Source organism: Coregonus clupeaformis, chromosome 30 (genome assembly GCF_020615455.1).
Source record: "Coregonus clupeaformis isolate EN_2021a chromosome 30, ASM2061545v1, whole genome shotgun sequence".
NCBI lineage: Eukaryota > Metazoa > Chordata > Actinopteri > Salmoniformes > Salmonidae > Coregonus > Coregonus clupeaformis.
Window position 1 is genome coordinate 25394617 of NC_059221.1, and position 13558 is coordinate 25408174.

The window sequence follows — 13558 nt, forward strand, 5'->3', positions numbered from 1 at the left end:
GCTTTAAGAACTGGTCTTCTAGTGCGTTGGGTACAGAGAATAAAAGGGGCAGATTTCCGGGCGTTGTAGAATAGATTCAGGGCATTATGTACAGACAAGGATATGGAAGGATATGAGTACAGTGGAGGTAAACCTAAGCGTTGGGTAATGATGAAAGAGATAGCATCACTGGAGGCACCGATTGAGCCGGTCTCCGCGTGTATGGGGGGTGGGACAAAGGAGCTACAGTGAGGGGGAAAAGTGTTTGATCCCCTGCTGATTTTGTACATTTGCCCACTGACAAAGACATGATCAGTCTTTAATTTTAATGGTAGGGTTATTTGAACAGTGAGAGACAGAACAACAACAAAAAAATCCTGAAAAACGCATGTCAAAAATGTTATAAATTGATTTGCATTTTAATGAGGGAAATAAGTATTTGACCCCTCTGCAAAACATGACTTAGTACTTGGTGGCAAAACCCTTGTTGGCAGGTCAGACATTTCTTGTAGTTAGCCACCAGGTTTGCACACATCTCAGGAGGAATTTTGTCCCACTCCTCTTTGCAGATCTTCTCCAAGTCATTAAGGTTTCGAGGCTGACGTTTGGCAACTCGAACATTCAGCTCCCTCCACAGATTTTCTATGGGATTAAGGTCTGGAGACTGGCTAGGCCACTCCAGGACCTTAATGTGCTTCTTCTCGAGCCACTCCTTTGTTGTCTTGGCCGTGTGTTTTGGGTCATTGTCATGCTGGAATACCCATCCACGACCCATTTTCAATGCCCTGGCTGAGGGAAGGAGGTTCTCACCCAAGATTTGACGGTACATGGCCCCGTCCATCGTCCCTTTGATGCGGTGAAGTTGTCCTGTCCCCTTAGCAGAAAAACACCCCCAAAGCATAATGTTTCCACCTCCATGTTTGACGGTGGGGATGGTGTTCTTGGGGTCATAGGCAGCATTCCTCCTCCTCCAAACACGGCGAGTTGAGTTGATGCCAAAGAGCTTGATTTTGGTCTCATCTGACCACAACACTTTCACCCAGTTCTTCTCTGAATCATTCAGATGTTCATTGGCAAACTTCAGACGGGCCTGTATATGTGCTTTCTTGAGCAGGGGGACCTTGCGGGCGCTGCAGGATTTCAGTCCTTCACGGCATAGTGTGTTACCAATTGTTTTCTTCTTGACTATGGTCCCAGCTGCCTTGAGATCATTGACAAGATCCTCCCGTGTAGTTCTGGGCTAATTCCTAACCGTTCTCATGATCATTGCAACTCCACGGGGTGAGATCTTGCATGGAGCCCTAGGCCGAGGGAGATTGACAGTTCTTTTGTGTTTCTTCCATTTGCGAATAATCGCACCAACTGTTGTCACCTTCTCACCAAGCTGCTTGGCGATGGTCTTGTAGCCCATTCCAGCCTTGTGTAGGTCTACAATATTGTCCCTGACATCGTTGGAGAGCTCTTTGGTCTTGGCCATGGTGGAGAGTTTGGAATCTGATTGATTGATTGCTTCTGTGGACAGGTGTCTTTTATATAGGTAACAAACTGAGATTAGGAGCACTCCCTTTAAGAGTGTGCTCCTAATCTCAGCTCGTTACCTGTATAAAAGACACCTGGGAGCCAGAAATCTTTCTGATTGAGAGGGGGTCAAATACTTATTTCCCTCATTAAAATGCTAATCAATTTGTAACATTTTTGACATGCGTTTTTCTGGATTTTTTTGTTGTTATTCTGTCTCTCACTGTTCAAATAAAACTACCATTAAAATTATAGACTGAGAATTTCTTTGTCAGTGGGCAAACGTACAAAATCAGCAGGGGATCAAATACTTTTTTCCCTCACTGTATCTGAGGCAGGTTGAGTGACATGACAATTAATAAAAAAAATTATCCCCTGCTGAAATAACAACTAAAAATAACATGGCTATACAATGAGTGTACAAAACATTAAGAACACCTTCCTAATATTGAGTTGCACCCCCGTTTGCCCTCAGAACAGCCTCAGTTCGTCGGAGCATGGACTACAAGGTGTCGAAAGCATTCCACAGGGATGCTGGCCCATGTTGACTACAATGCTTCCCACAGTTGTGTAAAGTTGGCTGGAGGTCGTTTGGGTGGTGGACCATTCTTGATACACACAGGAAACTGCTGAGCGTGAAAAACCCAGCAGCGTTTCAGTTCTTGACACAAACCGGTGCGCCTGGCACCTACTACCATACCCCGTTCAAAGGCACTTAAATCTTTTATCTTGCCCAATCACCCTCTAAATGGCACACATACACAATCCATATCTCAATTGTCTCAAGGCTTAAAAATCCATCTTTAACCTGTCTCTTCCCCTTCATCTACACTGATTGAAGTGGATTTAACAGGTGACATCAATAAGGGATCATAGCTTTCACCTGGATTCACCTGGTCAGTCTATGTCATGGAAAGAGCAGGTGTTCGTAATGTTTTGTATACTCAGTGTATATAGGGAGTAGAAAATAACATGGCTATATACAGGGAGTACCAGTACTGAGTCAATGTTCAGGGATACCAGGTAATAACATGGTTATATACAGGAAGTACCAGTACTGAGTCGATGTTCAGGGGTACGAGGTAATTGAGGTAGATATATACTGTACATATAGGTAGGGGTAAAGTGACTAGATAATAGACAGTAGCAGCAGCGTATGAGGTGTGTGTGTGTGTGTTGGGCTGTCAGTGTAAGCATGTGTGAGTGTGTCGGTAGAGTCTAGTGTGTGTTGAGTCAATGCAAGAGAGTTAGTACAAAAAAGGGTCAGTTCAGAAAAAAAATGTATGCACGCATGACTGTAAGTCGCTTTGGATAAAAGCGTCTGCTAAATGGCATATTAAATATTAAATTAAATTCAGGTAGTCTGGGTAGCCATCTGATTGGCTATTTAGCAGCCTTATTTAGACGTCTTATGGCTGTTCAGGGTCCTGTTGGTTCCAGACTTGGCGCACTGGTACCGCTTGCCGTGTTGTAGCAGAGAGCACTGTCTATGACTTGGGTGGCTGGAGTCTTGGACAATTTCTTGGGCCTTCATCTGTCACCGCCTGGTATAGAGGTCCTGGATGGCAGGGAGCTCGGCCCCAGTGATGTACTGGGCTGTACGCAGTTGCCATACCAAGCGGTGACGCAGCCAGTCAAGATGCTCTCGATGGTGAATCTGTCTTATCTGGTATTTGTGACCGCCGTGACAAGTAGACATATGACTTGACTTACTCTGGCAGTTGAGTCCGTGGTGCCCTGGTGCACAGCCGTCACAGCGGTCCCCAGTGAAGCCAGGTTTGCAGATACAGGTGCGGCTACGTGGATCTGGACGGCAGGAGTTCCCCTCCGTACCCGCAGCACTGCACTCACAGTCTACACAGAGACAGAGACACACAGAGATAGCCATGGTTAGACTTGACATTGCACACAGTCTACACACACACACACACACACACACACACACACACACACACACACACACACACACACACACACACACACACACACACACAAGAGATACAGAGATAAGAGAAAGCATTTATATCACACACTGTACTGTAGCCAGATTAGACTCGACATTGTTTGGTTCTGCAAAATCACATTCCATTCCATTATCAGGCCAAAACAAGAAGGGAGAGAATGCTGGGAGATATTAATACATGTCAACACAGACAGAGAATAACGGAATGATGACAGTCTCGTCTATCTGTAGGATTTATCACCGTTTCAAATAAAAATGACAAAATAAAACATATTTAAAAGCCTTACTGATGATTTCTCCGGCAGGTTTAGCCTCTCTGTTGTTGTTGTTGTTGAGGTAGGTTGCTATGGCTGCCAGAAACACACATGAAACAAGTTATAGTAGTGGTCACCTTGAGAGAGGGTTCTTAACAATCCTGGGCTGTTGCTAAATTGTAGGATCTGTTTCCCGGACATAGATTAAGCCTAGTCCTGAACTAGAAAGCTATTTCAATAGACATTCTCCACTGTGGATGATTTTTACTCCAAGACTAGGCGTAATCTGACTCCCTAAGGACTATTTCCAGTTTTATGTCCCTTCAACTCTGCAGCCAAAGACCCTTATCTGAGGACCATAAAATGATGCCTGTTGTGGATACTTAGGTAACTTCAGAGAGCTAAAAATGCTGCTCTCAACTACAGTACTTACGGTAGCAGTCTGGGAAGTTAACGTATCCCTCAGCACAAGAGTCACACTTCTCTCCTGTGTAGTTGGGCTTACAGTAACAACGACCCGTCAGATCCTCACAGGTACCATCTGTGAACTCTGACTGGCACACACAGGCTGCAGAGAGGAGGAGGAGGAGGAGGAGATGGAGAAGGAAGAGGAAGAGGAAGAGGAAGAGGAAGAGGAGGAGGAGGAGGAGGAAGAGGAGAAGGAGGAAGAGGGAGAGGAGGAGGAGGAGGAAGAGGAGAAAGAGGAAGAGGAGGAGGAAGAAGAGGAGGAAGAGGAAGAGGAGGAGGAAGAGGAGAAGGTGGAGGAGGAAGAAGAGGAAGAGAAGGAGGAGGAGGAGGAGGAAGAGGAGAAGGAGGATGAGGAAGAGGAGGAAGAGGAGGAAGAGGAGGAGGAGGAAGAGGAGGAGGAAGAGGAAGAGAAGGAGGAGGAGAGGAGGAGGAGGGAGGAGGAGGAGGAGGAGGAGGAAGATGAGAAGGAGGAGGAGGAGGAGGAGGAGGAGGAGGAGGAGGAAGAGGAAGAGGAGGAGGAAGAGGAAGAGGAGGAGGAAGAGGAGAAGGAGGAGGAGGAGGAGGAAGAGGATGAGGAAGAGGAGGAGGAAGAGGAAGAGGAAGAGGAGGAGGAGGAGGAAGAGGAAGAGGAAGAGGAGGAGGAGGAGGAGGAGGAGGAAGAGGAGGAGGAGGAAGAGGAGAAGGAGGAGGAGGAGGAGGAGGAAGAGGAGCAGGAAGAGGAAGAAGAAGAGAAGGAGGAGGAAGAAGAAGAGGAGAAGGAGGAGGAAGAGGAAGAAGAAGAGGAAAAAGAAGAGGAGGAGGAGGAGGAGGAGGAGGAAGAGGAGAAGGAGGAGGATTGAGGAAGACAATCACCTATATCATTCTGCTGTTGTGTGACAAACATAACTATCAGGAAAAAAAATATTGGCAAGATCTAACAATTCAGCTACAATGCCACAAGGGAAAAATGTAATATTGTCTTTCAAATAGACCAATCAACATATATTTTTGTCTGAATATAAACTGTCACTCACGGGAGCAGGCCAATGGGGAGTCCAGAGGATGGTCAGGTGATCTGTAGTAGGTGGGGACACAGCGCTCACAGTTGACACCAGTGGTGTTATGCTGGAAGAGGGAAACATTCATATAACACAGGATTACAATGAGTCAATGACATACAACACAGGATTACAATGAGTCAATGACATACAACACAGGATTACAATGAGTCAATGACATACAACACAGGATGACCCTCAGTACAGCAATGTAGGACACAGTGCAGATGAAACGGAGCTGGTGTAATTGAATAAGGAGGCTATAAATGAAAGTTGATTAATTAATTGATATTTTTGATTGATTAAACAAATGTAATTTCACTTGTCTACTCCATGTCTTTCGCTAGCTTCTGTAATCATCTTGGTGTTGATAAAATTGTACCTGACACTCCATGCAGACTCCACCCCCCATGTACTGTCCCTGGATGTTGATGCTAGCTCTCCTCTGGTCTACCTCGGGGTCGTAGTAACAGTCAAATGAGTGGCGGTTACAGTTACATGCTGAAAAAGAATCAAACATCTGTCAGTACACTAAATACATACAAGATCAATCAAGAACTTTAAAAAAAAATGAGAGTTTTCATCAAGATCAATACAGAACTTATAAAATGAGAGATGGGTCAAGATCAATCAAGAACATAAAATTAGAGGTTGATCAAGATCAATCAAGAACTTAAAAAATGAGAGATTGATCAAGATCAATCAAAACATAAAATTAGAGGTTGATCAAGATCAATCAAGAACTTAAAAAATGAGAGATTGATCAAGATCAATCAAGAACATAAAATTAGAGGTTGATCAAGATCAATCAAGAACTTAAAAAATGAGAGATTGATCAAGATCAATCAAGAACATAAAATTAGAGGTTGATCAAGATCAATCAAGAACTTAGGAAATCAGAACCATCCCTAAGCTACAGTGAAACAAACAGATAAGACAAGCAAGACACACATTACAAGGAAAACATCTAACTTCAGCTTACTCTAAAATCCGGTCACCATAAGAATGACATGTGTATCAACATAGACAAACATAGTCACAGACGACGACACAAATGCAGAGGACATGCTGAAATAACAGAGCAATTCTCCGCCTGGGGGGCGCAGGCTGCCAGGGGGCGCAGGCTGCCAGGGGGGGCACAGGCTGCCTGGGAGGGCGCAGGCTGCCTGGGGGGAAGCGCATGCTGCCTGGGGGGCGCAGGCTGCCTGGGAGGGGGGGGCAGGCTGCCAGAACCCAGGAGAGAGGGGGACGAAAGGAGGACAAGAAGAAAAAGGAGAGAAACCGAGAGAGAAAGAGAGAGAGAGAGAGAGAGAACCCTACAGTGAGCAAGGCTAGAACAATATCAAACTGTTCTCTCTGCTACCGCACGGCAAGCGGTACCAGAGCGCCAAGTCTAGGTCCAAAAGGCTTCTTAACAGCTTCTACCCCCAAGCCATAAGACTCCCGAACAGCTAATCATGGCTACCTGGACTATTTGCATTGTCCCCCCCCCCCACTCCCTCTTTTAACGCTGCTGCTATTCTGTTTATTATCTATGCATAGTCATGTTAACTCTACCCACATGTACATATTAACTCATCTAACCTGTGCCCCCGCACATTGACTCTGTACCGGTACCCCCTGTATATAGCCTCCCTACTGTTATTACCTCCACTAACACATTGACTCTGTACCGGTACCCCCCCTGTATATAGCCTCCCTACTGTTATTACCTCCACTAACACATTGACTCTGTACCGGTACCCCCTGTATATAGCCTCCCTACTGTTATTACCTCCACTAACACATTGACTCTGTACCGGTACCCCCCCTGTATATAGCCTCCCTACTGTTATTACCTCGACTAACACATTGACTCTGTACCGGTACCCCCCTGTATATAGCCTCCCTACTGTTATTTTACTGCTGCTCTTTCATTATTTGTTATTTACATTTTTTACTTATCTATTTTTTACTTCGCACTTATTTTTCTTAAAACCGCATCGTTGGTTAAGGGCTTGTAAGTAATAATTTCACTGTGAGGTCTACGACCTGTTGTAATCACACAAAGTAATCAGGTTGTGCAGTTTAGTAGGCCACATTTCTGAGTAAAAACATATAGGAAAAATAAAACTAACACTAATATGACATCAAACAAGACCTAAAGACATCTCTGAAATATCTGTATCTCTGAAATATCTCTGGCAGACAATCCTTTGAGGTGATTCTAGACGTGTTCTAGACCTAAAGAAATATCTCTCAAATATCTATAGACGTGTTGTGAGTTTTAAAGCCTGAGGTAGCTGTCTGGTCTGACAGGCGTTCCAGAAGATGAGAGACATCGTAGAAGACGTGGTGATAAACAAATAAAAGAAGGTCCAGTCTCAGTCTCATCCCAACCAAAGCTATCATTTCCAGAGCAGCTGGAACGAATTAATGACACGTCTTGTCAAAGCCTTTTCTCTTCAACACACTCTTCAAAGCAGAAGAGGAGGGACAAGCCTTTGAAAAAATTACAGCTCAGGTTTCTCAGTACCTCCACAGTTTCTCAGTACCTCCACAGTTTCTCAGTATCTCCACAGTTTCTCAGTACCTCCACAGTTTCTCAGTACCTCCACAGTTTCTCAGTACCTCCACAGTTTCTCAGTACCTCCACAGTTTCTCAGTACCTCCACAGTTTCTCAGTACCTCCACAGTTTCTCAGTACCTCCACAGTTTCTCAGTATCTCCACAGTTTCTCAGTACCTCCACAGTTTCTCAGTACCTCCACAGAGAAACAAGACAGATAAATGGTAAAGTTCTCAGCAGGGTTGGGGTCAATTCCATTTCAATTCAGGAAGTAGTGAAATTTACCAAATCAGTTTACTTCCTGAATTGACTAAATTTAAATGGAATTGACCTCAACCCTGGTTCTCAGGGCCTTCTGGTGTTCTTGTCTTTTACCCCATCCTAGTGGACTGAGGGGTTGACATAGAATGACCCTAATACTAAGATGAAGGAGAAATACAGATAAACTCTGTATCTACATCCTTCTGGCTTTCCTCACTGCTGCTCTGCTATCAGTCGGAGCTGGAAATAAACCAGACCCCTAGGTTGAACGACAGCAGACCAGATCAACTAGGTTGAACGACAGCAGACCAGATCAACTAGGTTGAACGACAGCAGACCAGATCAACTAGGTTGAACGACAGCAGACCAGATCAACTAGGTTGAACGACAGCAGACCAGATCAACTAGGTTGAACGACAGCAGACCAGATCAACTAGGTTGAACGACAGCAGACCAGATCAACTAGGTTGAACGACAGCAGACCAGATCAACTAGGTTGAACGACAGCAGACCAGATCAACTAGGTTGAACGACAGCAGACCAGATCAACTAGGTTGAACGACAGCAGACCAGATCAACTAGGTTGAACTACAGCAGACCAGATCAACAGCTGTTTTTTTCTGGAGGAGAGAGAATAGAAGAAAACAACTATTTCAGGAAGCATTAGGATTAGATTAGATTAGATTAAGGGGAGAGCGAGAGGCGGATATCCGACATCCCGACCATTGCAAAAACCAAACACAGAAACACACACCACTGCTTGGCTTGGCAGCTCCATTTGACCCAATCCAGACCTTAGATAAAGCTATTTTTACTGAGTCTGAGAAAAGTTGTGAGGTCTATCAGTTCTTATCAGCCTTCAGCAACAGAGAGGTGGTAGTAACCTTAGACATATACCCTTATAGAGACAGAGAGAGAGGGAGAGAGAGAGAGAGAGAGAGAAGAGAGAGAGAGAGAGAGAGAGAGAGAGAGAGAGAGAGAGAGAGAGAGAGAGAGAGACAGACGCAGAGAGAGAGGGAGAGAGAGAGAGAGAGAGGGGGAGAGAGCAGAGAGAGAGAGAGAGAGAGAGAGAGAGAGAGAGAGAGAGAGAGAGAGAGAGAGAGAGAGAGAGAGAGAGAGAGAGAGGGAGAGAGAGAGAGGGGGGAGAGAGAGAGAGAGAGAGAGAGAGAGAGAGAGAGAGAGAGAGAGAGAGAGAGAGAGAGAGAGAGAGAGAGAGAGAGAGAGAGAGGGAGAGAGAGATACATTCTATTTGGACACAGTTCTATTAGAACACACCAAAAATTACACATATCTAGGACTAAATATCAGCAACACAGGTAGCCTTCACATGGCTGTGAATGAGCTGAGAGACAAAGCAAGAAGAGCATTCTATGCCATTAAAAGGAATATCCAATTAGAATCTGGCTCAACATTTTACCAATCAGAGAGAGAGAGAGAGAGAGAGAGAGAGAGAGAGAGAGAGAGAGAGAGAGAGAGAGAGAGAGAGAGAGAGAGAGAGAGAGAGAGAGAGAGAGAGAGAGAGAGAGAGAGAGAGAGAGAGAGAGAGAGAGAGAGAGAGAGAGACAGAGAGAGAGAGAGAGAGAGAGAGAGAGAGAGAGAGAGAGAGAGAGAGACTTCTCCACACTGATGTCAGCTCAGATCTAGTGGGACTCAGCTCAGATCTAGTGGGACTCAGCTCAGATCTAGTGGGACTCAGCTCAGATCTAGTGGGACTCAGCATTCTGCTTTCATCAGACCGTGCGCTGACTGTGCACTGAAACAATAAGATTGGCTGTTGTATAGGACTTTTTCTGCCTCTTGTCATGGTGTGTGTCTGTATCCAAACACCAACAAAACAACCCTTGAGGCTGTTCTCCTTCCGTAAGAGTGACTGTGATAAACTAATGCCAAACAGCCACTACATTCCTTGGCTAATACCAGGGATGGACTTCTGGAAACTGCCTCCAAAATTGTCAGAGGGGGTTGGCTGGTGATGAGGGGGTAGGGATGGTGGGGTGAGGTGGTAGGGGTGGTGGGATAAGGGGGGGAGGGGGGGACTCACGTTCACACTCGTTAGCCTTGTAAGTGGTCGCTGGTTTCCATGGAAGCTGGTTGAATCCGGGGCAACACTGGTCACATGACGTCCCACAAGTGTTGTGCTGGCAGTCACACTGAAGCCTTTACAGAGAGGGAGGGAAAGAATGACAACAAACACATGAGTATCTATCAGGTAAACAAACAGGAGATAAACAAACCTGGATGTATACACAGACTAACGTTAAAACAGACTTCGACTTCCTGTGTCATGCTCTCACTGTCTGTCTGTAGCTCTCTTTCTGACTGCTCTTGAGGAAAGCCTACTTCTGATCAAGTACACAACAGTGTGTATGTGTGTGTATGTATGTGTGTGTGTGTATGTGTATGTGTGTGTGTGTGTGTGTGTGTGTGTGTGTGTGTGTGTGTGTGTGTGTGTGTGTGTGTGTGTGTGTGTGTGTGTGTGTGTGTGTGTGTGTGTGTGTGTGTGTGTGTGTCCAGCTCTCTGACAGCTCTTGAGAATGAATAACTATTTTTACTACTACTTCTGATCAAGTACATTGTTACCGAAAAACAATGGGCTAATACTTAGGCTGAATCTTTAGCTACAGTTAAATCTCCTCTTCCTCTTTTAACCTTTTAGATACAGTTAAAACGCCTCTTCCTCTTTTAACTTTATTTTGTGCCATCAGAGAAAACTTTTCCCACAGAGAAAGCAGATCTATCAGTGAACGAGTGAATCCCTCTACAGTCCCAGAACTTCACCCAGGCACATAATCCCATTTAACATGAACAACCTGCGGCTTGCACAGTGTGTCCAAAACAGAACCCCCACCCCCCTCCACAATGCATTAATCTGGTCGTTCAAGGATAAAAGCATGTAGAACCATATACAGAGTTTTATCAAACATCACTGCTGGTCTAATGACATAGACTTTATAACCTTAATAAGGGTTGTAACCAAAGGTCAAGAGGTTGCAGACACAATACTTCAATACTCTGAAGACTGTGGGTAAATAGAATGCTGATATTCTAAGAGATTTTTTAGAAGCCTGTTCGATTCATTCCATCAGGTGGATTCGAGCAGTGGCCATTACAGATAAAATACCTCAGCATTGTGTTTCCTGACCGTCTTTCTTTAGCAGACCAGATCAACTAGATTGAACTATTGCAGACCAGATCAACTAGGTTGAACTAACTAACTGTCTGTAGCTCTCTTTCTGACTGCTCTTGAGGAGAGCCTACTTCTGATCAAGTACACAACAGTGTGTGTGTGTGTGTATGTGTGTGTATGTGTGTGTATGTGTATGTGTATGTGTGTGTGTGTGTGTGTGTGTGTGTGTGTGTGTGTGTGTGTGTGTGTGTGTGTGTATGTGTATGTGTGTGTGTGTGTGTGTGTGTGTGTGTGTGTGTGTGTGTGTGTGTGTGTGTGTGTGTGTGTGTGTGTGTGTGTGTGTGTGTGTCCAGCTCTCTGACAGCTCTTGAGAAGGAATAACTATTTTTACTACTACTTCTGATCAAGTACATTGTTACCGAAATACAATGGGCTAATACTTGGGCTGAATCTTTAGCTACAGTTAAATCGCCTCTTCCTCTTTTAACCTTTTAGTTACAGTTAAAACTCATCTTCCTCTTTTAACTTTATTTTGTGCCATCAGAGAAAACTTTGCCCACCCGATCAGTTATAAACCTAGAGAGAACGCATATCTATCAGTGAAAGAGTGATGTGATGTTTTTATGGTATAACGATGTCATGTCATAATATCGTGGGGAACAGGAAAGAGTTAATCCCTCTACAGTCCCAGAACTTCCTGACCGTCTTTCTTTATCAGATACATACGATCCGTTTAGGGAAACTTAAATGTACAGAGTATTTCCTCCACATGAACAGCTTGAAAACACACCTTGTTATGTTACTCCATTCTCTGTGAGGGCCTATACTTTAGCTGCTATCGGGCTGGTCTGCATTACAAGTGTGTGTGTGTGTGTGTGTGTGTGTGTGTGTGTGTGTGTGTGTGTGTGTGTGTGTGTGTATGTGTGTGTGTGTGTGTGTGTGTGTATGTGTGTATGTGTGTGTGTGTGTGTGTGTGTGTGTGTGTGTATGTGTGTATGTGTGTGTGTGTGTGTTTGTGTGTATGTGTGTATGTGTATGTGTGTGTGTGTGTGTGTGTGTGTGTGTGTGTGTTGCTGTTTTAACATCTAAGGAGTGATGTCATCAAAGGACAGCTGCACACTGCACACCACAGCCTATCACCTGCCATGCCTGTAATCATATCTATATACAGTTACCAGACCTGTAGCAGACCATTAAACAGCTGTTCTATAAAACACATATCTAGGATTAAGAATTCACCATTGTGAGTTTTTATGAGTCTGATTTGATGAGGTGACACAAGTCTTGAAAGACTAATCAAAGGCAAACCCTAGCTAGTTATTCCAGATCCATGCTTTATCCCTTTGTGAAACTATAGTCCTCGAGAGCTCAGAACCAAAGCTGTGTGTATGTGTGTGTGCGTCCGTGTGTGTGTGCATGTGTGTGTGTGTGTGTGTGTGTGTGCGCGTGCAGGCTTGTATGTCTCAGAAAGAATGACATACCAAGCAAGCCCATTGTACAGAGCCATAGCTACATCAAATGGCTTTAAAATAACTGTTTAAAATAAGGACGTGTGTTTTAACTATATGACGTATTTCTAATTTGAACAGAGCAATTTTTCCATTAAGATAATGACTTTCTAATTAGTCAAAAATGAAATGTTTCTTTTTTCTAAAGAGAACCAAATCCTAACTCAATCTTTTCCCTGGCAAACTCCCACTAACTGAACTAGGTGTGGATTGCGGCTGACAGCAGAAAGGATTCTCTAGAGGGTGGACATGTTGAAAAGTCATCTTAGGCTACGTCCCGAATATCACCTTATTCCCTACTTTTGACCAGGGCCTGGGAATAGGGTGCACTACATAGGGAATAGGGTGCACTACATAGGGAATAGGGTGCACTACATAGGGAATAGGGTGCACTACATAGGGAATAGGGTGCACTACATAGGGAATAGGGTGCACTACATAGGGAATAGGGTGCACTACATAGGGAATAGGGTGCACTACATAGGGAATAGGGTGTACTACATAGGGAATAGGGTGCACTACATAGGGAATAGGGTGCACTACATAGGGAATAGGGTGACTTAGACTAACAACCTCCCTCATCTCTTTAACATCTGTCTGCTCTCTACAGGAATATGTATGGATCCAATCGACTGGGCGTACATATGGAGCAACACACACACACACACTGACTGGCGTGTCTAATCAGGTTCCGGTGGGATAAGAAACATTTCACACTGTGATGGGGAGATGTCTTCAGGCATGACCAGGGAGTGGTGAGCACTCGGACACATTTTTTAATAGATTCATATTCTTAGTCTTAAATGGCACTCTTGTTTCCTACAGAGTGCACTACTTTTGACCAGAGCCCAGTGTTCTACTAAGGGAGTAGGGTTCCATTTGGTGTTCTACTAAGG

General features: G+C 44.5%; 1 protein-coding gene across 2 annotated transcripts in view; it reads right to left on the bottom strand.

Moving 5' to 3' along the window:
• lama5 (laminin, alpha 5) overlaps positions 1 to 13558 on the bottom strand; it is a 194445-nt gene that overhangs the window by 102203 nt on the left and 78684 nt on the right. For both annotated transcript variants that reach the window (XM_045209507.1, XM_045209506.1), the window contains exons 7-12: positions 10069 to 10184; positions 5602 to 5720; positions 5196 to 5286; positions 4148 to 4282; positions 3748 to 3810; positions 3211 to 3351 (exon numbers count right to left, since the gene is read on the bottom strand). In XM_045209507.1, coding sequence (XP_045065442.1) covers positions 3211 to 3351; positions 3748 to 3810; positions 4148 to 4282; positions 5196 to 5286; positions 5602 to 5720; positions 10069 to 10184 — 665 coding nt within the window. The remainder of the gene's footprint in view (positions 1 to 3210; positions 3352 to 3747; positions 3811 to 4147; positions 4283 to 5195; positions 5287 to 5601; positions 5721 to 10068; positions 10185 to 13558) is intronic.